At 53.8% G+C, this 24,648-nt stretch overlaps 1 protein-coding gene across 6 annotated transcripts in view; it reads left to right on the top strand.

Annotated features, from left to right (window-relative positions):
- PIK3C2B (phosphatidylinositol-4-phosphate 3-kinase catalytic subunit type 2 beta) overlaps window positions 1-24,648 on the top strand; it is a 65,974-nt gene that overhangs the window by 13,171 nt on the left and 28,155 nt on the right. The window contains exons 2-13 of one of the 6 annotated variants that reach the window (XM_058701966.1): window positions 126-228; window positions 9,363-10,383; window positions 14,347-14,447; window positions 15,046-15,200; window positions 15,553-15,673; window positions 18,594-18,705; window positions 18,961-19,040; window positions 19,424-19,487; window positions 21,636-21,782; window positions 22,404-22,437; window positions 23,254-23,449; window positions 24,483-24,605. In XM_058701966.1, coding sequence (XP_058557949.1) covers window positions 9,451-10,383; window positions 14,347-14,447; window positions 15,046-15,200; window positions 15,553-15,673; window positions 18,594-18,705; window positions 18,961-19,040; window positions 19,424-19,487; window positions 21,636-21,782; window positions 22,404-22,437; window positions 23,254-23,449; window positions 24,483-24,605 — 2,066 coding nt within the window. In that variant the 5' untranslated portion in view covers window positions 126-228; window positions 9,363-9,450. Of the gene's footprint in view, window positions 1-125; window positions 229-9,362; window positions 10,384-11,932; window positions 12,029-12,159; window positions 12,464-14,346; window positions 14,448-15,008; window positions 15,201-15,552; window positions 15,674-18,593; window positions 18,706-18,960; window positions 19,041-19,423; window positions 19,488-21,635; window positions 21,783-22,403; window positions 22,438-23,253; window positions 23,450-24,482; window positions 24,606-24,648 lie in introns of those variants that run through there. The other 5 variants (XM_058701965.1, XM_058701970.1, XM_058701969.1 and 2 more) reach the window with 5 other exon arrangements.

The following is a 24,648-nucleotide window of genomic DNA, read 5'->3' as shown; positions in this document are numbered from 1 at the left end:
CCCACCGGCATTATTCTGTGCACTCTTCGTTAGTCCGATGCCTCTGCAGTTCCCCGAGCTACACCCCCCTCCCCTTGCCGTGGGCCTGGGCCAAAATCTGAAGTGCTGCTCCTTGCTTCTTGCAGACTCTGATGGGTTAGCCCCGCCCAGCGTGCCCAGCATGTGAGGACTTGGGGCAGCAGCACGGAGCAGTGAGGTGGCCCCACACTGCCTCTCCTCTTCCCTCCGGTGAGTCCTCCAGGCAAAGCAGAGACTCTTTGGTGTGCTGTTTTCCCTCTGGTGCCACGGGCCGTTTGGGAACAGCTGTGACCTGCTTTCTGGATTCTGTTTAATGGGCTGGCCTCCTCCAGGGAGTTTCCCCAGCCTACACAGGAATCCTGGAGAACTGGATTCCAAAGGACTGAGCTGGGGAAGCTGGACTGGAGGTTCAGCTGGAGGTGACAGGTGACAGCAAGGGGCCTTGCAGGAACCCTTGGTTTGCAGGAAGCCAGTGGCCCTGTGTGACAAAGTAAAGGAGGGGGTGGCAAGGATCGTGAGGGCTGCTGTGTCCCCATCCCCCCTTCCACCTGTTTTGTGACATCCTCCTCCCAGAGGGGCTTTCTTTATACTTCGTGGAGTCTCTAATACCCTCAGAGAGATTAAAGGTTCATAGATGTTGGTGTTTGGAAATGTTGGGGTTGTTTTTATGACATGGGATGGGCTGGTGTAAATCTTGTCTGAAACGAACTTCCCTTAGGAATCCCCTCAGCTAGAGGCAAAGCATAAGAGACTCTTAAATACAGAGAACAAACGGAGGGGTGCCGGAGGGGATGGGCTAAATGGGTGATGGGCATTGAGGAGGGCACTTGTTGGGATGAGCACTGGGGTGTTATATGTGAGTGATGAATCACTGAATTCTACTCCTGAAACCATTATTACACTACATGTTAACTAACTTGGATTTAAATTAAAAAAAAAAAAAAATAAGGAATCCCCTCAGCTGGAGACCAAGATTAGCACAGGAAGGTCATCCTGGGAGCTCCTCCCCGCCCCCCCCCCCATCCTATCCCACTGCCTTTCTCTGGAGGGCCAAGGAAGCTGGAAGGGTAATTCTTTTATTATTTATTTATTTTTTAATGTTTGTTTGTTTATTTTGAGAGAGAGAGGGACCATGAGTGTGTGATAGGGGCAGAGGAAGAGGGAGAGACAGAATCCCAAACAGGCTCAGTGCTGTCATTCCAGAGCCCGACTTGAACCTTGAGATCATGACCTGAGCCAAAATCAAGAGTCCCAACGCTTAACTGACTGAGCCACCTAGGTGCCCCCTGGAAGAGGAATTCCTTTTTTTTTTTTTTTCTTGGTGCAAAAAGGTGATTTTATTAAAGCACAGGAACATGACCCATGGGCAGAAAGAGTTGCCCAGGGATTGTGAGAAGAGACTGCTTATATACTTGGGAGTTGGGGGAAGTAAAGGCATTCTTAACCACATGCTGCTTGGAGGGAACCCAGCTGATCAGAACTAGAAGGGCTGGTTTTTGAGGCTGTGGTGGCTGAGAGCAGGTGGGGGTGGTAGGAAGCAGGAAGTATAGACCAGACAGAGAGGAGATGTGGCCGCTCTGGCTCCAGGGATGGTTCCTGGATTAGAGATCCACACACTGCCAAGACCTCTCTTCCCTCTTTGCCAGGGGTTCCATTCAGGTGGCTGCCAGCTCCTGGCCCCTGATCCATGTCGCCAGCTCTAGGAAGGAAAGTTCTGAGAGGAGCCACGAGTTGCCTGCCCTCTTCCATCCTGACTCTCTTCTTACCCGAGTCCCAAATCTGCAGGGTTTGTGGTAGGAGCTATGATTGCCAGGGATTGTGTGTGTGTGTGTGTGTGTGTGTGTGTGCGTGCGCGCGCGCACGTGCGCATAGACTAGCTGTGCATGTGGTTTCTGAGCTGGACTAGAGGACTCTTGGACTCTGAATGCAAACAGAGCTCTATCTAACCATGTTGCACAGGCTTCTGGCATCTGTCTCTGCTCTCCTAGGACCCAGAGAACCCTCTACGAACTCCAGTATCAACTTTGGCTTCAAGTTAGTGGAATGTCCAGGGGTAGGCCCAGGGAATCCAGGGATGAAAAATGAAGTTCCAGCAGCAAAGGCTGAATCACGTGGGGCTGCTTTAATTTGGCACAGAGGATGCTAGAGAGGAGTTGGATGAGTAGGACAAGAGCACAGGCAGCTGTTTTGTGTCTCCCCACATTTGGAACTAAGTGACAGCCACAGAGAGGAAACAGATAGGAGAAAGACCTTGTGGGTGCATGTGACTCCGTGATGGGCCTGACATCAAAGAACCTCGTGGAGCTGTGTACAACCTATAGGCTTACAGTACAGAAGCTGGGATCAGATATACATCTGTTTGAGACAGGGAGCCTGACCTTTTGGATACACCTTCCTGTTGGAGGAGTTGACGCAGGGCATGCTGACATTCCTTCCTAGAACTGGGCCTCTGGAGGTGGGAGTGGGGGGTGGGCAGCAGGCCTGTGGAGTGAGGTGTGGGGGATGGGTCCCTGGCTGGAAAGCCAGTGAGATTTGGGGTACGGATGAGTATGGGTGTTGGGGGGTGGGGAGGGGCAGGGGTCATCTGAATACAAAATTCTGGAAGCCAGAGCTTCTATGTCCATATGGCCTCTAACCCCTTGACCTATTCTGTTCTGAGAGGAGGTGCTGAAGGCCCCTTCCTAGGTAGTCCTAGAACTGAGTCTTCTTCCCTTATTAAAAACTACTAAAAGGTGGGATGCCCAAGGCTGGGGGCTTGAGACCCTTCATATTTTTTACCATCTTGCTCAGTAGCTCTCCATTTTCCCTGCCCAGTGAACATGGGCCAAGACATGCAGTGTTTCCCCGCTTTGTGCCCCAAGGAGGGGGGATTGAATTATTTATGGATATGTCTATCATCTTTGCTAGGTGGCGAGCTCCCCGGAAGTGTGCCACAGCCCTCTGAATACTTCTAGGGCCAGCATGGCACCTGGCGTGTAACCGGTACTCATTGGCCATTGACATTCAATTTCGTGGTTCTGGATGTGAGAGGGTGACCCAGAGCTCACAGGCTGAGCAAAGGCAGAGCAGTTCTAAAAAGGTGCCCTCCAGCCGGGCAGCCCGAAGCCCTCTGCACGCACAGCTGGTGTCACTGCTGGCTCACTGGCACAGGGACTGAGCGGAGGGGAGTGTCCTCTCCTTTGTCTCCACCCTAGGACTCCAGACCATTGTGTAGCTCTGCCCCGACCCCATTTCCTCCCCCGCCGGCCTCCAGCCATCCTTTGGCAGCTGTGTGGACTGTTCGGTGCCTGGTGCTGCTTGGACCCTGGCACCGACCTGCTCAGCCATAAGCACGCCCCTCTTCCTTCACCAGCTGCCTGGTGGGGTCCCTTTTCCCCCGCTACCCTCTGGTCTTCCTGGGAGTTCCGAAACCGCGGTCTGTGCGGTCAGCCCTGGCGGCGCGTCTGAATTGCCTAGGGGAGAGGGCTTTGAACTGATCAGAGTCCAGGGATTCACCCTACCGAATCAGATCCCCCCAGAAGAGGGGCCAGGAACCTGTAGGTTTGAAAAACTTCCCGGATGGCAGTTGTGAACATTCCATTGTGGACTATGTATTAGATAATATTATCGTGTCCACCTTAAATGTTGTGGCTGTGCTAATGGCGTTGTGTTTATATAGGAGAGCGTGCTAGTTGTTTAGAGATTCAGCCTGAAGTATCTGGAGGTGGAGCCCTTGCATCTAACTTTCAAATGGTTAAGCAGAGACGGAGCGCGCAGAGGTGGGGAAGCGTTAACAGCGCATGTAGGTGGCGAAGGGAAACTGGCCGAAAGTGATCTGAAAGATGGACGGGAGCAGGGAACACAGCCATGCCACCGAGGTGTGCAACTGCAGGGGGCGCCATTCACATGGTTCTCTTTGTTGTGGTCCGAGGGTGACATTCACATAGAATACAGTGTGTGGGTACCCCCCCCCACCCCCCGGAGTTGTGTGACACTGTCATACTGGCCCCAGCTGTCTCTTTTTGGATGGGCTACAAAGCCCCGGGCCCTCACCACCCCATGTCTTTCCTGGGACCTACATGGTTTTTTTCACAGAATCCCTAGTAGCCCTTGGGGACTGAGGGAATAGAGCCGCTTCTGATTTGTCAACCAGCAGAGGCTGGCAGAGAGGGAGCTGAATTGGGGAGGGGGGCGGGGAAGGCAGGAAACCTGAGACTCTGATTGTGAAAATACTTTGTGTGTCCCCACCCGTCCCAGAAAATGAAATTTGGGGCTTGACTTCTTAGAGGGGAAGCCAGGTTGCTCTGGCTCCAGGTTGTTAGGACTGTCGCTCCTGTCTTCCCTCCTTCCCCCGTCTGGATTTCCCCTATGCCAGGCTACCACTCAATACCTTCACTCCACCTTGGGGTGGTGGGGGGGGGGCTCTCCTGGTCCTGCGGGGGCTGCTGCTTGTCCGTCTCCTCCTTCAGATCCCTCAGCATCAGAGTGAGCAGAGCACTGAGCCTTTTAGAAGGAGCAGCTGCCAGTGTGGCCCCGGGCACAAGATCTGTCAGCCGCTGGGCCTCCTCTGCCTGGCTGACAGACAGTCTGGTGGAGTCCTGGCCAGGCACCAGGGGACGGTGGTTAGAGAGGGGTAGCTCGGCTTTCCTCATCTGAATTCCAGTCTTGGAAGAACCTCAGGAACCAGGCCTGCTGGATCATCTGTGGGTCTGTCTTCTCTTTCCTCCCGGGGCTGGGGCTGTTCCTTAGCTCCGGGATATGGCTTTGGAGTCCGCTGAGAAATTTGACTCAAGGAAACCGATCGGTTCAAGTCAGAGTCCCAGAGCTCGGGAGGTGCTTTGTGCGGTGGTGCCGTCCGTCTGCCCACCTGCCTGTACAGATGCCAAACCTGGTCCAGTTGAGGTGAAACCCAGTCCTGTGTTTGTAGGACCCCAAGGAAGGCTGCCAACTGCATACTGATCACTGGTCTTAAGTCTAAAAACTCTTCCCACCAGAAAGCTCTGCCCTTACATCCCAGTTCCAGTTGCTTTTCTCGGTGGAAATGAGGTGAATTTGGAACTTAAGGAGCTTGATGGTGGGGGGGGGGGGGGAGGTGACAGATATGTACCTATTTAATTGTGAATAAACTACTTTAAGATTATATTTGAGGTGTGTACAGGGTACTGTCGGGAGCATAAAGAAGGGGCCCTTAGTCCCATCTGGGAGTTCAGAGAAAGCTTCCTGAAGAATGTGATATCTGGGCAAAGTCTGAGGGGCGAGTTAGAGTCACACAGGCAGAAAGCGTCAGGAGTTGGGAAGGGCGTACCCAGGGGAAGGACAATGTTGAAAGAAGTCACTGAGGTATTGAGTACGTGGCAAATGAATGGCTGTAGATGAGAGGGAGATGGGGCAGGTGATAAAGGATTTGTAAAGGAAGCGGATAGAGAGCCTTTGAAGGGGTTGAGGCCAGGAGGAGATGATCAGGTTTACCCTTTAGAAAGAGCCCTCTGGCTTTTCTGGGGCGAATGCCTTAAAGCGGGGGCAGATTAGAAGGAAAGGAGAAGGTGACAGTTCAGTGGTGGGCATTCGGGACTCGAGTTATGGGGTGGGCATTGAAACTGGGGGGGGGGGGTGAGATACACCTTTAGAACTGCCAGTGGAACAAATGGGAAGATGAGAAGAGGCGAGGTTGCCTGAGTGTTGCCTGGGTGTTAACAGTGGCTGAGAGTGGAGTCCTGAGCCAACACCAACATTTCAGGGGTGGACAAAGGAAGAGCAGAACAAAGAAGGGAGTGGAGAACAAGAAAAAAAAAAAAATAGGGTCATGGAAGCCAAGGGGTGGAGGGTTTTGGATAGAAGGGAAGGGTCTATAGAGCAAAATGCAGCAGCTATGTCTGGGCAGACAGAAATGCCTGTGGAATTGGATGGCCGGGACATTATTGCTGGGGCAGTTTTTGTGGAAGGATGGGGACAGAAGCCAGATTACAGTGAATTGAAGGGCAAATGGAAATTGGGAAAGTTTGGTTGTCTTCTGCTGTTGTATAGCTCAGCTGGGAAGGGAAGGAAGAACAGAGAAGGTATTGGCTGGAGGACAAAATGTCAAGAGAAGGTACTTACGGCGTAGGGTTTTGGGGGTTTTTTTCATTTTCTTTTTTTAAAAAAATATATTTTTGAGAGAGGGAGAGTTGGAGAGGGGCAGAGAGCGAGCGAGGCATACGGAGAATCTGAAGCAGGCTCTGCGCTGACAGCGGAGAGCCCGATGTGGGGCTCAAATTCATACACCGTGAGATAGTGACCTGAGCTGAGTCAGAGGCTTAACCAACTGAGCCACCCAGGCGCCCCTCATTGTTTCTTTTTAAGGCTAGGAGCAGCCTGAACATGTTAAAGTGCTGAAGAGAGAGACCCCGTTAAGGAAAAGAAGTGAAGATACAGCAGAGGGAAGGGAGGTTCATGGGATTGTGCCTCAGCAGGAGGCAGGAACCCTCTTCCCCTGAGACCAAAAAGGGCAAGAAGGGGAGGCTGAATGCAAGTGTGGATACTTTCATGGGAAGAGAGGCAGGACGTTGAGAGAGATCATTTCCAATGGCCTCAGTTTTCCTCCTCACAGTGGTGCCTGGTGAAGGCAAATCTTGATACTCTCTGGAATAAAAGGCTTGGTCCAGCTTGGAGCATTTATCTGGTATCTCCTGTCTAAAGCACTAGGACCTTCTCCTGGGACCAGTCTCCCAACTCCCAGCAGCTGTGTTCTGGGTATTTCCATCTGTTCATCCAACTCCTTTGAATTTCAAATAGCAAGACTCCCTCTTAGCCTTAGTAGGTAAAAAGTAATCTGTAAGAGGGCGCCTGGGTGGCTTAGTCGGTTAAGCATCCAACTCTTGGTTTCGGCTCAGGTTTTGATCTCATGGTTCATGGGATCAAGCCCTGCGTGGGGCTTTGTGCTGATAGCGAGGAGCCTGCTTGGGATTTTCTTTCTTTCTCTCTCTCTCTCTCTCTCTCTTTCTCCCTCTCTCTCTCTCTTTCTCCCTCTCTCTTCTCTTTCTCCCTCTCTCTTCTCTTTCTCCCTCTCTCTCTCTCTTTCTCCCTCTCTCTCTCTCTTTCTCCCTCTCTCTCTCTCTCTCTCTTTCTCCCTCTCTCTCTCTCTTCCTTCCCCCTTTCCCGCTCATGCTCTCTCTCTCTCTCTCAAATAAATAAACTATAAAAAGTGAAGAAAAAAAAGGTAATCTGTAAGAAGCTGTTGAAGGGTGGGCAAACTCAACAGGCAAAGATTCACGTCATATGCCCTGGGCTATTCCATCTTTGGGGAACTACTTGTTAAGATTCACTGAGCCAGCCATGGCCTTCAGGTCAGGGTGCTGCACCTGGGCCTGATGGAGGCACCAGGGTCCTAGACAGGCACCTCAGGCCAAGGGATACCTTTGTCCTAACTCGTTTGGGACCTGATGGAATTTGCCACCCAAGTATCTTTCGGAACCTTTTTCCTTTTGACTTTTTCAACTTTCTAATCATAAGGAACAACATGCTCTTGTTTATTACCTGCTGGGTAAAGCAGTGCAACAGAATGAATAATTTTTGATGATTCCATGAAATCATGAAGTTCTTGGCTGCGGGCACTAAGGGTCAGAAGCGGCCACTTCACCTTCACCTCCCCCAACCTAATCCGAAACGTATACACACATGTGTCTGTGGTTCTCAGCTTCAGCTGCAGACTAGAATCTCCTGGGGTTTTTAAAAATCCCACTGCTCTACCACAGACCGATTAAATTAGAATCTCTTAAGAGAACCAGGCATCAGTACTTTAAAAAAAAAAAAAAAAAAAGTGCCCCCGGTGTTTTTAATGCGTAACCAGGGTTGAGAACCGTTGGGCCAGGCTAGCCTTGTCATTACAACCATTCAGTGCCATCTTCGTGTCGTGGCTTCTAAAGAAAAGGACACTAACAGTGGGGCACATGAAGGGGGCCGCTTGCGGCCAGGGGCAGCTGGCCTGGGGATTCTGCCTTCCTGCCTGGCTTCCTGAGGGCCAAGGAGAATTAATATGGCACACCTATCATCCACCAAGTACCCGGGTCTCACCTGTTGCCAGGCTTTGTTTTACTGCTCATATTGGTGTATTTGGGGAGGACCTTAGTGCAGTCTGAGTAATTATACGGTCTGTTTCAGTGGACTCTATTGTACATTTCACTTTATAGCTTTATGGAGGTATATTAGACGTACAATAAACCGTACGTATTTAAAGTGTACAATCTGATAAGTTTCGACGTATTTATATATCCGTGCAGCTATTACTGCAATTAAGTCCTTGAACATATTTGTCATCCCCCAAAGTTTCCTTTATGCCTCTGTGTCATCTTTCCACTCCTTCCCGGAGAACCGCCGATCTGCTCTCTGTCACCGTAGATAGTTTTCATTTTCCAGAACTTTATATAAATGGAATCCTACATATTCATACTTTTGTGGGGAGGGGGGGTCTGGCTTCTTTGACGCAGAATAGTTATTTTGAGATGCATCCATGTCCCTGCACGTGTCGGTAATTTCATTCCTTTTTGCCTCTGAGTTGGTATCATTATGTGCACGTAATCACATTTTTTAATCCGTTCACCTGTTGATGGACCGACCCGGGTTGTTTCCAGCTTGGGGATATGACCAGGCTGCCGTGAATATGCGTATACGAGTCTTTGTATGGACATATGCTTTCATTTTTCTTGGGACGGTAACTAGCAGTGGGATAGTCGAGTCCTGTGGTAGGCGGGTGTTTATCTTCACAAGAGGCTGCCTGTTTTCCAAAGTGGTTGTCCCATTTTTCATTCCCCACCAGCAGTGTCTGAGAGTTGTCCTCTTTAAACGGACCAAAGAGCCCTTGTTTCCATCTTCTCTTGGCTGATGCAAGGCGCTTCCTCCTTTCCTTGGGGCACATGTGAGAGAGAGGAGGGTGGGAGCAAGGGACCACAGATGGAAACGTCTATTGATGAGTGGAAGGGTAGATGTGTTACATAGATAGAGTTGTCTTGGGATCTCTTTTTTTATTATTTTTTTAAATGTTTTATTTATTTTTGAGACAGAGACAGAGCATGAATGGGGGAGGGGAAGAGAAAGAGGGAGACACAGAATCCGAAGCAGGCTCCAGGTTCTGGGCTGTCAGCACAGAGCCTGACGTGGGGCTCGAACTCACGGACCATGATATCATGACCTGAGCCAAAGTCGGACGCTTAACCGACTGAGCCACCCAGGTGCCCCGGGATCTCTTTTTTCTCTCCGTCTTTTTGTTTCTTCCCATCGGTTACAGGCACGCAAGAAGGAGGCAGTGGCCCAGATGATGTCGCCTAAGTCAGATTATTAAAACAAGTCTTTTCGTGGCTGAATGATTGACATTTTTAACCTCTCACCTGCAGGTGCCGAGACACCATGCCAGAACCCTGCACCCCTGACACTGGCAGGAAGTAGAAGGCTTCCTTGTCTCCTCGGTCACCTGTCCTCACCATGTCTTCGACTCAGGGCAATGGGGAACACTGGAAGTCCCTGGAGTCGGTGGGCATCAGCCGCAAAGAGCTGGCCATGGCCGAAGCCCTGCAGATGGAGTATGATGCACTGTCCCAGCTCCGGCACGACAAGGAGGAGAGCAGAGCCAAGCAGAGCACAGACCCCACTCTCATCAGCTGGGACGAGCCCGTCCTAGACTTCTACAGCAAGCAGGCGGGGAGGCAGAAGGACCTTAAGCTCTTACGCGGTCTTTCTGGCTCTGATCCTACCCTCAATTACAACTCGTTGTCCCCACAGGAAGGGTTATCCAACCACTCTACCTCCCAGGGCTCCCAGCCTGGCCCAGATCCCTGGCCCAAAGGCTCTCTGGCTGGAGACTATCTCTATATTTTTGATGGTTCAGATGAAGGGCTTTCTTTGTCCCCAGGACCAGGAGATATAGATGGCTCTTCCAAGAAACTGTCCCCACCTCCTTTGCCACCCCGAGTCTCTATCTGGGACACCCCTCCCTTGCCTCCCAGAAAGGGGTCTCCCTCATCCTCCAAGATCTCCCAGCCCAATGACGTCAACACTTTTTCTTCGGTCGAGCACCCTCCAGGCAAACTGCTAGGGCGTCGCATCCTAGAAGAGGACGAGGAGCTGGGGGGTGGGGGTCCGGGGCGCCTCCTGGGGCCTGTGGACTATGACGGTATCAATGATGCGATTACACGGCTCAACCTGAAGTCAACCTACGATGCAGAAATGTTGCGTGACACCACCAGGGGCTGGAAGGAGGGCCGGGGGCCCCTGGACTTCGGCAAGGACACTCCCGGAAAACCCGTGGCCCGGAGCAAGACCATGCCCCCTCAGGTGCCGCCCCGAACCTATGCCTCCCGCTATGCCAACCGAAAGAATACGACACCTGGCAAGAACCGCCGGATTTCCGCTGCTCCGGTGAGGACCTTGTTGTGTGCCTTCCGTTCCCCTTCGCAAGTGCCGTTTGGAAATGGAGAGGAGTCCTTTCTTCTTGTTGTTCCAGACCCCAGTCTGCTGCATACTCCCCCTGGTAGTCCTCTCCTCCCCTCTGCCTCTCGGCCCCTGGGCCCTGGCAGGGGAGAGGAAAAGGGACACTAGTAGAGACATGGCTCCTCTTCAGGGCTGAGTTTTGTGCCCAAACAGCCCTTGTGGGGGCAGGTGTTTTGGCATCTCGGTTCCTAGTGTGTAGTCACTTCACGAGGTAAGGACTGAACCAGGCTTAGGGGATTCTTTGTGACCCTGTGGCCGGATGGCCTTGGGGACTGGAGCAAGTTGCTTCTGCTTTCTGACCTGCGGTGCCCAAAACGCTGTGTGGTAATGAGGCTCAGTCACGGCATTAACCAGTGTTTCGTGCTCCCTGGTCACCAGACCCTGGTCCAGACCCCTCAACAACCCTGCCTGATAGTCCAAGGCATGCAGTTCTGGTCTCTCTTGTTTCAAAGCCTGCCAGTACTTGCTCTCTCCCTCTGTCTTTCTCTGTCTCCCTCTGTTTCCCTGTCCCTCTTTCTCTCTCCCCCACCCTCTGCCTCTGCCCCCCCCGTCTCCCTCCCCCTCCCTCTGTCTCTGCCTCTCTCTCTCTCTCTCTCTCAGCTTCTATTTCTTTCTCTCTGTGTCTCTGCCTCTCTCTGTCTCTCTCCTTCTCTCTCTCTTACTCTGGTGAAATATACACAAGATTTACCCATCTTGGCCGATCTGAAGCATCCAGCTCGGTGACATTGACCACATTCGCATTGTTGTGCAGCCATCACCACCGTCCATCTCCTCTCACGGGGAGACTATTTAGCAAACACATGCAGGACGACAGTAATAATTTCGCTTTGACCAGCAGAGTATAAAACAGCACCGTGCCTCCATAGAAGCACAGGTGGGTTCCAGGGCAGCTTTGATCTTTTTTTCTGGCTTAAAAAAGTGTCAGCAGGGGCACGCAGGCAGCTCAGTCGGTTGAGCGTCCAACTCTTGATTTCAGCTCAGGTCTTGATCTGAGGATCGTGGGATCGAGCCCTGTGTCTGGCTCCACGCTGAGCACGGAGCCTGCTTAAGGTTCTCTCTCTCTCCCTCTGCCCCTCCCCTCCCGTTCTCACTCTCTCTCTTAATAAAAAAAAAAAAAAAAAAAAATGTCAGCAGCAGCATCTCCGTGGGTAGGACCTGAGGCCACTTTGAGTTTCACCCTTGGGTCTGGAAACCCTGGCTGCAGAGGGAGTCAAAAGTTACCTCATAACTGATGGCTTCCGTAGGAACAGCTTTCCACTTCATTCTGTCCCTGTTTCCTCCTTATCCATTGTTTAAGGGACACCGGGGCTTTCCCACCGTGTGTCCCAGTAATTGGGATCCTTCACAGCCTGGGAAAAGCCAAGTGGTCCTTCCTTCCTGTGCTTCTGCGAAGAGAGTCCCCCAAAGCAGGATCAGTTTCTGGGACAAGTCATGACTCTGGAGCTCAGGGCTTTTTAAGGGCCCTGCTTGAGAGGTGGGGCGGCTCCTGCTATTTATAGGGACAGGGAGATTCCTGTTCCCAGCTCCGAGTTCCTCACCCAGAGCTGGGCCTGCTCGGAGTCAGGCCGCCCGGGTAGGTGGTCACCTCTGTCACTCCCTCTCTCTCTCTCGCCTCCCTCCACTGCCTCGTCCTTCCCCCAACCCCTGTGTGTCACCAGGGTCCTGAGAGGGAGCTTGGTGCAAAGTCTCCTTGAAGAAGCTAGTACAGAGCAAGAGGCTCTGGCCAGTTCTTAAGGGGCAAATGCGGCCCTGGGCTTCCCCACCTCAGCTCGGTGCGGGGGCTCATCCCACCGGGAGGGGGGACCCCTTGGACCCGCGGCCTATCCCACCGCCCCGCTTCCGCCGGGCTTTCAGACGGAGGGACCCTCCTTATCCCAGGCCTGTGGAGCCAGCTCTGGAAATGGGTGGCTCCAAATGCCAGCCTGGTACCCCCACTGCCAGCCTCTGCCCGGCAGACTCCCCCAGCCAGCATCGGGCGATGCCACCAGGGCCTGCCAGCAGGGCAAACGTAAGTGGCTTTTGTTTTCTTATGGAGCCAGGGAGTGGTACTGAAGGGGCATGAAAATGGCCTTCAGTAGCCACTCTGTTCTCTATCCCCCTCGCCTTCCCCTCCTCTGTCTCTCTGTCTCACTGTCTCTGTCGCTCTCGCTCTCTCACCCTCACTTTTGTGGGTTAATTGCTGACAGTGGTACTATTGTTGTGAGCGGGACACAGGCTGGAACTTGGCAGAGCAAGGGCCTCACATGCCAACTGCCCCCGCTGCCGCCCTCCCCTCCGCACCCCTCCATCCTCACCCTGGGGAGCAAGGCTAATGAGAGGGGTCACTCAGAGGAAACAATTTGGATATTCAAATGAGGAGCTCAGTTGCTGCCATCTGCCCTTAGGGGCGGGGAGGACGTGAGAAGAGCCAGTGGGAGGGTGAGAGGTGAGGCTTTGCTATGTGCACAGGCCTGAGCTCCCCGGAAGCAGCTGTTGGCAGCGGCTGCTTTACCGGATGCAGGCTGGGGCTCCATCTGAGCTGCCATTCCCATGGGGTGGCCTCCCCTGGCGGCTCTGGGCAGGCCCGTCAGGCAGAAACCTGTCATGCCCCAGCTCCCCCCACCACCACCACTTCCTCCTCCCTGGGGCTGGGCTGCAGGCTTCTTTAGGGCTCCTCTTGGTGACTGAAAACAGCCCTGTACCGGGAGGCAGGTTGAGTCTCATCCGAGAGAATCCCCACCACCACACTCGGTGTTCTCTCTGATGGGAACCGGGGCCCAGGCGGGCGCCCTGACATTCCAGCCGTTCACGGCCAAAAGGCTCAGGAGCCAGGTTCTCTCCTGCTCAGAAGGCCGCTTTGATGCTTTCTTCCTCAAATAGCATTGACGGAGAAGGCACGTGGGTCTGAGTCACTGCCTCCAACTGAGTGTTCTCGGTCTGTCTCTGCTTTGGGTCCCTGGGGCTCGCTGTCGATGCCGAGGTATTTGCCCGGAGCCCGGCTTCCCCAGGCACTGTTTGGGTAACCCTCTTGCCCTGACCTCTGAGCTGGGACTGGGAAAAGGAGGCTGCCTGCAGAGCTCCCAGCCACACCCGTAGAAGCACCCCCAGAAAGCCAGCCCGGTGACCCAGCAGTGCTGTGCGCTGCCTAACCTGCTTGAGCTTATTAGACACTGCCTCCCCGGAGAGGAGGTTTGGCCACACGCTTGTCCATCCCACCCAGACTTCCAGCCTCAGCCAAGGCTTCCGGGTCTCTCCAGTAAAAAAAAAAAAAAAAAAAAAAAAATAATAATAATGTTTATTTTTGAAGGAGAGATACAGAGCACAAGCAGGGGAGGGGCAGAGAAAGAGGGAGACACAGAATCCAAGGCAGGCTCCAGGCTCTGAGCTGTCAGCACAGAGCCCAATGCGGGGCTCGAACTCAAAAACCGCGAGATCATGACCTGAACCAAAGTCAGAGGCTTAACCGACTGAGCCACCCAGGCACCCCTCAATTTTTTTTTAAGTTTATTTATTTTGAGAGAGAGAGAGAGAAAGCATGAGTGGGGGAGGGGGAGAGAGAGAGAGAGAGAGAGAGAACGAACGAACCCCAAGCAGGCTCTGCACTGTCAGTGCAGAACCCAATTTGGGACTCGAACCCATGAACTGTGAGATCATGACCAGGGCCAAAGTCAGATGCTCAACCGACTGAGCCACCCACGTGCCCCAAGGCTCCCTCTTTTCACTTGGCTCTTGGTCTCCTAGGACAGCCGATAAAGAGCTTCCTGGATTTCCCACATTTTCCTGGGGCCCTGAGTGTTCAATGCTTCAAGAGCCTTTATACCCAGAGTTTCAGGGTGCAGATCTGGGAGCAGCCCGCTGGAAGGGAAATGCCCTGAGGCAAAAGGCACTGAGTGGGCTGCTCTTCTCTTAAAGGTGGGCTCCCGGCCCCATGCTGTCACCAATGGCCATGAGTTGTTTGAGGTCTCAGAGGAGAGAGATGAGGAAGTTGCTGCGTTTTGCCACATGCTGGATATGTAAGAGTTAAAGAATGGGGTGTTGGGGAGGGCTCTGGGGGCTGGGGGTGGGGGAGGGCCAGCCCACTCAGAACTTTCTCTGGGAAGGAAAAAGAGCCACATTTAATAAATCTCAATTCATCACTCTGGGGTGCTGCCTGCAACAGGTGTTTGTGGGCTTTTTGAAATCTTAGAAGTTTCATATTTTGGACAAAGTTTACGAACCCTTGATCCAACAGCCACATTATCCCAAGGGCTTCAGGCTCGGTTGCCCCCAGGAGCAAATGCACCCCAGATGGAGATAAGAATATTACCTGGAGCTAACAGAGAAAGGAAATGGAGCGAGGAGAATTTTTCCCTTGAATTTAGCATGGAAAACTTTGTCACTATAGAACTGTCCCTACGCTCAGCTGGGCTTGGGGAACGTTATGTAACCGTAGCAAATGTGTCAAGAACATGGTTTCCCAGAGCTGCTTCCCCAGTGCCCCCAGCCTGGCCTGCAGACCTGGAGGGACGGAAGGGCCCTTGGCCTCAGGGTGGGAGGGTCCCAGCAGGCCTCTTCTCGACTGCTCTCTTCTGAAGGCACAGCGAGGGTCCTTCTCCCTCTCTTCCTGCACAGCCTTCGATCTGGCTCTGACATCCAAGACTACTCCCTCACCGGATATGTCTGGAGTGCTGTCACCCCCAGCCCCGAGCACCTTGGGGATGAAGTCAACCTGAAGGTGACCGTGTTGTGTGACAGCCTACGGGAGCCACTCACTTTTACCTGCAACTGTAAGTGGGGGAGGGGGTATGAGCATGCCTTGAGGTGGGGCAGGGATGACTGTGGTTTGGACCGTAGGATCCTTGGACCTCAATTCCCACCCCACCTGTGGCTCCAGTGAGGGGCAGTGGGGAGGCTCCTCTGGGGGACTGGCTCAGGGGCGGCCTTTTTGGGCCCACGGTCACTTTCTCCAAGCCCGAATTATGTGTTTGCCTGCTTCATCGTGGTAGCAGTGGTGCTAGAGAATGCTTAGCCAGGAACGTGGGGGGGGGGGGCGGCGAGGAGGTCAGGAGGGGGACCCTGAGCCCCGCCTGCCCCGGCACCCCGCCCCCCATCATGGCTCCCCTGCCCTACCCCTTCCAGGTTCTTCCACGGTAGACTTGCTCATCCACCAGACCCTGTGCTACACCCATGACGAACTGAGAGATGTGGACGTGGGGGACTTTGTGCTGAAGCCCTGTGGGCTGGAGGAGTTCCTGCAGAAGTGAGTGAATCTGGGGGGGAAGGGGGCAGGGAGCGTGGGTAGGAAATGGCACCTGCCTTCTGGGCGGTAGGGTTTTGAAGGGGGCTTCCTCGGGGTGGTGCTGGGCTCACGGCCCCAGGCCGGCAGCTCCTCCCTGATCCCGCTGCTGCTTTCTGGGCACACTTGCAGCCACGTCGCACTTTCCCCAGCGCTCTGTCTTCCAGCAGGGCTGGCCTGCTTCTGAGCCAAGTCTGCTGCGGAAAGAGCTTGGAGCTGGAAGCAGGCAAAGACTAGGTCATATCTGCTTGCAGACGTCTGCGTGTGGAGAGAGGCGTGCGGGGGGCTGCTCCTCTTAGGTTGTGCGGTCTCTTTACGGTAGATGGAGGACTGGGCAGAAGTGCCCTTGTGGAACCTGGGGGAGAAATTACAGTTGCTTCCTCCTCGCCCTGCCCCTGCCAACGAGCCTTTCCCCCTTGGCATGTGCAGCTGGTTATCCTCCTCACCAGAGGCTCGCCTCCAGCTCCTCTCCATCCAGTGCCCCCTGCAGCAGGCGGCCTCCCTGGAAAGTCTGATGTGGACCAGCTGCAGCCATCCCCTTCCGCTGCCCCGGGGCTCTGGGTGCCCTGGGCGGGAGGAGAGGGTGTGCACCCTTCAGATGGTGCTGTAACATCGGCCGGAAGGCAGCAGATAAGGAAAACAGAGATCAGCTTTCCTCCCCAAGCTTCTGGGGGTGCCCACTGTCCAGTACCCCTGACCGCTTGGAGAAAGCCCCCTGGCCAGTACCCCTGACCGCTTGGAGAAAGCAAGCGTCAGCAGTGGGAAGGGAGGGGCCCGGATGTCAGCTCTTAGTGCCACCACTTGTACGCTCTCTCTCTCTCCTACATCCAGGTCTAGATGCAACGGTGCTTGACCAATGACTAGAGCAGTCCTTGGCTGGTTTCTCCCACCTTGAGAATATTGGGGGACCTTTCTGGAACGCTGAGGGAAAGCAGGGGCAGGGCCCTGCATGGCGCAACTCCAGGAACACTGTTCAAGTGTGTTCCATGGGCACTTGCTTTCCCTAGAAGAATAAGAAGGGGTCCCAGACTCAGGGTCTCCTGGCAGAGAGCACCCCAGGCACTGTCGTAAGGGACAAGGGACATCATGGATCACACTGATATGGCTGGTTTGGGTTCTAGCTTGCCACCTACTAGTTGTAAGACCCTGATCCCTCAATTTCTTCCCTTAAATGTGATAAGGACTGAGTGTGAGAATGACCCAAGGAGCAGGGAAGGACCAGCCCAAAGACGGGAAAGCGTGAGGATTCAGATCAGCTGAATACTCTTATTTCCCTTGCAGTTCGCCTAGTCCTTGAGCCCTCAGGGCTGAAGGTGGTAGATAAGCTGTGAGGTTCTGACTTCCTGTCAGGACCTAGCTGGAGTGTTCAGTGTGATGGGTGGGTGGATGGGTGGTCCTGGGGTCACGCCCCTCCCACTCTTAACTTGAATGCATCCAGAGGAAGGCCTTCCACAGAGAAGGTCAGTCAAGTCCCCAGAGGAGCCCAGTGTCCTTGACTCTTGTTCGAGAAGCCCCCCCCCCCCCTTTTCCACTGAGGCTCTTTCTTCCCCACCCAACAGAAAAGCCTAGAAGACCCTGAGCACAAGACGCTGCCTTGGGTGGGGGTGAAGACATTTTGGGGGTTCCAGAAAGTGGCTAGCTCCCAAGGAAGCCCTGTGGTTTCCTACCCTTGCCGAGCAGGGCCTGATGTAAAGGGGGCGTGGTGGGTCCAGGATGCAGGCTGCTCTCAGATAAGAACCTTGAGACAGTCCCAGGGGAGGGCTGGGTTTCCTGCCACCTCCCCCATCCCCAACCACACTCTTCCTTCCTCCAAGGGCACTCCCTCCAGACCTGCCCCCTGCCCAGCCTCTCCACCCCCAGGGTTTAGCCACGGCTCAGCCTTGGCAGGTTGGGGCCTGGATCCGAGGCTTGGCCCCTCAGGATGTGGAGAACCCCTTAAGTCCTAGCTGGACCCAGACTGGTCTCTCAGGCTGGCACCGCTTAGGCTTCTGCACATACTCCTCCCCTTTGCTCCTCTCCTCTCCCCTCCATTTCTGGCCTAGATTCCCAGCTCTGCTGAGGAAGGAAGTCCCTTTCCGGCTTCTGTTACCCAGCTGCTGGGACCTGGCCCAGGCCTGCAGGGCTGGCCTGCAGGACACTCATTCTGCCCCTTCTCTTGGGTTTCCTTTCTGACTACTGTGTGATTTGGGAGGGAGGAAAAGGCTGGGTCACGGAAGGACTCCTAGGCCTTCTCTGAAACTTGGGTAGACAGGGTCTCACTTGTTGTTGCTTGAGCACTGAATGGCCTGCAGGTGGGTGTTTATCAGGAAGTCTATAGAGATTTGTGTTGTTATTCACAGTCAAGCAGGACCCATGGAGGAAGGGGAGAAGCAGACTTCTTTGGGTTTAGGAATAACAGACCTGGAATCTTGGTAGGTTTGTTTGGTTGGCCTTAGCACCCCAGTCACTGATGGCAGGGGGTGGGAGCCTCAGGACCACAGTGTGGGGAGAGTGTCAATCAGTGAGCTCCACACCTGAGCACAGGTGACATTCAAAGTGTCCTATATACCAAAGCCAAGAGAATGGGACTTAATCACTGCCCCCTCCCTCCGAGAAGTCTCTGTTCCCCACTCCTTCCAGAAGGTCCCGCCCCTGGAGTGATCGGTGATGATGATCCAGGTAATAAATGCCTAAGAAAATCAAAGTTTGTACAGACCAAGGTTAAGTGTATTAGGTGGCTTTTTTTTTAGACAGACCTCTGAGCTCTGCTCTGACAGTTTCCAGGAGCCCAAGTACCCTTCCCTGCCTACACCCTCTTATTTCTCTCTTCCCAAGGCCAAGGTATGCATCTCCCTTCCCACTGCATCCCCAGGGTGCTAATGGTCTTGTTCCCCTGTCCCACCAGCAAGCATGCCCTGGGCAGCCATGAGTACATTCAGTACTGCCGCAAGTTTGACATCGACATTCGACTACAGCTGATGGAGCAGAAAGCTGTACGCAGTGACCTGGCCCGGACGGTTCGTGTGGGGGCGTAGCAGACAGCTTCCCCGGGGATGGGGAGGTAGGGGGGGCAGGAGGTGATGCGGAACACAGTCAGTGGGAGTAGGGGAGGAGCTCTGGGTGGAGGTTAGGGTACCACTCCTCTCTGAATAGGCCACTTCTCCCATCCAAGTACTAACCAGGCCCGACCCTGCTTAGCTTCCAAGATCAGACGAGATCGGGCACGTTCAGGGTGGTATGGCCGTAGACTGAATAGGCCACTTCTTACATAGGTGAATGATGACCAGAGCCCCTCCACCTTGAACTACCTCGTCCATCTGCAAGAGAGGCCAGTCAAACAGACCATCAGCAGGTGAGAGTGGGTGCCATCTTGGATGTGGGCTAAGCAGGAACTGTGAGGGGACCCCAAGAGATAACCTTGCTTACCTTTCTACCAGGGGTTCTTACAGGTGTCAGGGATGAGACCCAAGAGTATCGTAGGAGAAGGTCCCCACTCTAGGGTGTGTTACATCTTGTCCCTCTAGTACTTTGCCATCACTCTCCAGGTGAGGGGTGGCGAAGCAGAAAAGACTCACCATCCTTCAGTCTTCATGAGACTTATGGAAAAGAGTGGGAACCCCTTTAAACTAGAGTCTGAAGCCTGAGTTGTGGGAAGGGAGGGAGAGAAGAGGTCTTCCAGTACACCGGGTCTGTCCTGACCTCTCCTGTGACTTTTCCCTGTCCCCAACTCCCCAGGCAGGCCCTGAGTCTTCTGTTCGACACATACCACAACGAAGTTGATGCTTTCCTGCTGGCTGATGTGAGTATAAATCCCGGGGCTGGCCCAGCTGCCCAAAGCTCCTCCCCTCCTTTCCCAAAGTCCTCCTGGGTTTCGCCAGCCCTAATGGGATCTGGAGCAGACACTGAAAATCTGTCAGCAGGGTACTTCTTGCCATTCCCCTAGCCCCTGGGCAAACCAAGACCGCTGGCTGTTGGGCAGCTGGCAAGTGTGTTTACAGGGGTTCTGCTCCCCTGTAGGAATAGGTCAAGAACCGTGCCCTGATCCCTGTCTCTGGAGTAGCGCCTCCAAAGCTAAGGGGCATAGAGTTGTCAGCTGCTGTACTTGAATGTGCACCGGAGTGTACTTCCTGTGAGCAATGCTCAGGAACCTCAGATTTGAGACAGTCTGATGTGCTGGTGTCACAGGTAGAAAACTATCAGGAGGTGAAGGGTCTCAAAGGTAGGGTAGGGCCAGGATTCTCCTCACTTGGATTCTCATGGAGTTTTAACCCTTAAAATCGTGAGAACAAACATCTGCCCCAAATGTCATGGAGCTTAAAAACAAAACAAAACAGGGGTGCCTGGCTGGCTCAGTCGGTTGAGCACCCGACTTCGGCTCAGGTCACGATCTCGCAGTTCGTGAGTTCGAGCCCCGTGTCGGCCTCTGTGCTGACAGCTCAGAGCCTGGAGCCCGCTTCAGATTCTACGTCTCCCCCTCTCTCTACCCCTCCCCTGCTCACGCTCTGTGTCTCTCTGTCTCTCAGTAATAAATAAATGTTAAAAAAATTAAAAAACAAAACAAAAAACAGACAACGATCTTCACAACCAATCCCTGTTTCATTGATCCAGTTAATAGTGGACATCGGACTCTTCGTTTTGGGGGAGTTGAGCATTCCATCTAGCTCCGTCCTCTACCCACCACCAGGATCCCTTCTCTATCAACCTCTGCTCGAACATTTACTGTGATGAGGGCAAAGGTCTCTGAACACCTCTTGTGTACCAGTCTGGTCCTACCTTAGTGGCCGCTATGGGTAGAGAAGCCTAAGGATCATCTTAGCCTTCAGGGAGTTTGTGTTCCTGCTAGAAAAATGGAATAGTGGGGCGCCTGGGTGGCTCAGTGGGTTAAGTGTCCGACTTCAGCTCAGGTCACGATCTCGCGGTGCGTGAGTTGGTCCTGTCCTCTGAGCTGCGGGTTCTGTGTGTGTGTCTCTCTCTCTCTGCCCCTCCCCACTCACTTGCTGTCTCTCTCTCTCTCCCTCTCTCTCAAAAATAAATAACCATTTAAAAAAATGTTTAAAAAAAGGAAATAGTAATATAAAACTATTTGTTGGGGCACCTAGGTGGCTCACTTAGTTGAGTGTCCGACTTCGGCTCAGGTCATAATCTCACGGTTCATGAGTTCAAGCTCCAAGTCGGGCTCGCTGCTATTAGCTCAGAGCCTGCTTGGATCCTCTGTCTCCACCTCTCTCTGCGCCCCCCTGCTTGCGTGCTCGGGCGTTCTCACTCTCTCTCTCTCAAAAATAAATAAGCCTTTTAAAAAACTGTAAAGCTATTGGTAGACAAAACAGGATGGTAATGAATTCGTCAAGGGCTCTTGGAGAGTGATAGGAGGACCGACCAAGGAGGACTCTGGGAAGGAGGCTGATTTTCGCTGGTCCGTGACTTGAACTTATGCAGGTAATCAGGGCAGGATAAGTGAGGGGATTCCCAGTGAGGAGACTGCGGGAGCCCAGGTGCAGAGAGGAGCACAGGGGCATGGCCTGTCTGTGGCGCTGAGATGAGATCCCCCGGAAGCTCTAGGTGACAGCGTGAGACATAGGCTGCATAGGCAGAGGGGCCTGAATATGGTCCCTGGCTTCCTTGCTGTTTCCTATGGATTGGTTTTATTAAAACTGCATGTCTCTGGGGGATGTGTTTGTGTTACGTGTTTATATAGTAGCTGCCAGAGGGGATCTGGGAATAAGAGCCCGTTCAGGGAGGGTGGCTGGAAGAAGCCGGGAGTGTGGGCGTGGCTCACTTAATTCAACAGGATTGACAGTTCGCTAACTCCGGATGTTTGAAAATAAAGCATGGGAGTCCACTAGTTACTCCTGAGGGTCGTGAACCCCCGCTCCTCCCAACCCATTCCCCTCAACAGGGTGGGTGCTGGGGTGCTCGCCTGCCAGCCTCACTGGGCCGCCTCCCACAGGGGGACTTCCCACTGAAGGCCGACAGGGTGGTCCAGTCCGTCAAGGCCATCTGCAACGCCCTAGCCGCCGTAGAGACCCCTGAGATCACCAACGCCCTCAACCAGCTGCCCCCCTGCCCCTCCCGCATGCAGCCTAAAATTCAGAAGGTAACGGGGACCCAGAGTGTGGGGAACGAGGAGAGCAGTATTCACAAGCAACGAGGTGATTAGGTGCCCACTTACTAAAAAGGTCTTCTCTCCACCTCCATCTTTCATGTTTGTAGTTGAACCACATGAGTTCTTGTATCCCTTCTTCCTGAAGGTGAGGGTGGGCTAGGGTCTGCCCCCTGGATTAACTGCCAGGAGCTCAGCCCAAAGGCTTTATTCATAATCACTCAGGCGTTGCCTGGCACTTTGCATACCCGCCAGGGTGCAAAACCCAAACCTTCCCCTGGCTTCTTCCTGGCTTTCTTCTTTCTGGCTTCTTCCTGGCTCCACGACTCCCCACTGGGGGCCCTGTGCCTCGCAGACAGGCACTGTGAACTGGAGTGGAGCAGCCTGAGGGTTGGAGTGTCTCGTTTGGGTGGATTTTATCCTCGGCCTGGCTCACTCTGTCCATCGCATGGCTCTGGTACAAACCATGACGCTGTCTCCCCCGGGGAGTCTCTGCTCCTCCAATTACAGTCCAGTCCGGTCCAGATGAGCACAGCTGTTGAAAAGCCCTTCTTCCAGCTGTGCCGGAAAAGGCCACAGCCCTGAAGCTCCCCTCCCTCTCCTTTTCCCCAATAGGATCCCAGTGTCTTGGCTGTGAGGGAAAACCGAGGTAAGGGAACTGTTCTCTGTCTTCATTCAGTAGGGGTGGCTGAAAACAAGCCTCTGCCCAGATTCCTTTTTCTCCCTTGGTCCCCTTGATTTATGAGTCCAGATCTGCCTGTGTGTGTGTGTGTGTGTGTGTGTGTGTGTGTGTGTGTGTTCGTTCCAGCTGGAGAGCACATTTCTTTCCACAAAATGTTTCCTCGTTATTTTTACTAGTTATTCCTGTGGTGTCCCTGGGAGATGGTGGTGAGGATAGGATGAGGCAAAGTTAGCCCTGGGCTCCCCATGAGAGAACTCTCACTTGGGTTGGTTGCCATTATTCTCCATAACCCTTGCCTTTGGAACTCAGAATGGAGGGGAGCGGGGTGGGGGGGGGTAATAAGGAATTTTTTACCTGGAGTCTTTCAAGTCCGTATCTCCGGGATTCTTGGTCAATGATTCCCAGTCTTTTGGATTTCATGAACTAATAACGTGTCCCACAAAGCACTGTTTTGGGGACCAATGTAGAAGCTGTCAGCTTTTATTTTGCCAGGCAACGACTTTTAAAGTTGTTGGCAATAATCATTCCTGCTATTTCCCAGAAGAAAGGACATTTAACACAAAATAAGTAGCAATACGTAAAAATAAGGAGAAGGTTTGAAATTGAGCATCATTTTATGAGAAGCTCCTGCTTTTTTCCTCTCATTTCACCACGGATGGGTGAACCTTGTCAGGGCTGTTAGAAACCGACTGGCATTTGGGGGCTACCTAGCCAGTGCCATGGCAACAAGATGGGGCTTGTTGAGGCCTCGTGACCTTTCCTTCTGACCCCTTCCTTTCACAGAGAAGGTCGTGGAAGCTCTAACAGCTGCCATCTTGGATCTGGTGGAGCTCTACTGCAGCACTTTCAATGCCGACTTCCAGACAGCCGTGCCCGGGAGCCGCAAGCACGATCTGGTCCAGGAGGCCTGCCACTTCACCGGGCCCCTGGCCTTCACCGTCTATGCCACCCACCGCATCCCCATCACCTGGGCCACCAGGTGAGCCCAGCGGGCTGAGTTTGACTTGGAGGTGGCTTCTCCCGTCTGCTCGCATCCTGAGTTTATGGTCTGAGGCATGTGGTGCACCTCGGCTGAGCGGGGTGTGGGTTGGGACATTCCCAGGAGAGACAGAGGTCCCCCAGTGGGGGTATGGAGAAGAGGCTGCAGCAAGATGGATTGAGACGGACCCGATCCTGCTGTGCCCTCTCTTTGCTGGTTGGTGCTGGTTGCATCGGCATCCCTGCCCCCCATTTATCCAAGGCCAGTTGATGGAGACACTGCGACAGATGGCCGCTTCCCAGATAGAGTGCATGCCCCAAGGCCAATGACTGCACTCCCTTGCAGATGCACAATGGGAGGGGGTGGGGAGGTGGGAGATGACCCTTTGTGGGGAGTTCCCTAGGCCTGCAGGGGTGGGTGGAGGGGGACGGTCTTGTGGTAATCCTCAGCTCCTCTGCTTGGTCCCCTGCATCCAGGGCCTAGGGGAAAAGGCATTTGGCTCCACCCCCACCCTTTCCGGACCCCCCTCCCTCTCCCTTCCCCCTCTCTCTTTGTTCCTCACTTAATGTATTCCTCTGGGCGATTGGCGAAGAACAAAGGAGGCAGCCTGGGAAACCAGGGCCTTCTCTGACCTCTTCTGTCAGGCACCTGTCACGAGCCACAGGGACCCCCATGTGTTGGCATTCACTTCGGCATATGTCGATTTCATCCCCCACCCTGGTCACCTGCGCATGCGCCTCTGTACGCAGACACCCCATGGGCTGCATCCGACTGTAAGGAGGAGGCTGCACGGCTAGTCCCCATAAAGAAGGGAGGAAAACCGAGGGCCCAGCGTGGAGCCTGAAGCTGGGCGGAGGGACCCAGATCGAGTTGCTTCTCCTGGAGCACGCTTTCGCAAATCCAATTTGGCTGTCCTGTCCCGTGACCCCAGGGGCCAGGGAGGAGTTTTAGCAGGAGAAATGGAGCTTGGCAGAGGTCGGGTGACTTAGATGGGGTTTGGGAGCTGAGTGTCCTTGCTCTCTTTCTGTTGCAGCTATGAAGATTTCTACCTCTCCTGCTCCCTCAGCCATGGCGGGAGGGAACTGTGCAGCCCCCTGCACACGCGAAGGGCTCACTTCTCCAAGTACCTCTTCCACCTCATCATCTGGGACCAGCAGTAAGCCCACCCCCCACCCCCCAGACCCCAGGGCCAGGGTCCC

Source organism: Neofelis nebulosa, chromosome 15 (assembly GCF_028018385.1).
Source record: "Neofelis nebulosa isolate mNeoNeb1 chromosome 15, mNeoNeb1.pri, whole genome shotgun sequence".
Taxonomy (NCBI): Eukaryota; Metazoa; Chordata; class Mammalia; order Carnivora; family Felidae; genus Neofelis; species Neofelis nebulosa.
The sequence above is the reverse complement of the archived record's forward strand: the minus strand, read 5'-3'. Positions and strand labels throughout refer to the sequence as shown.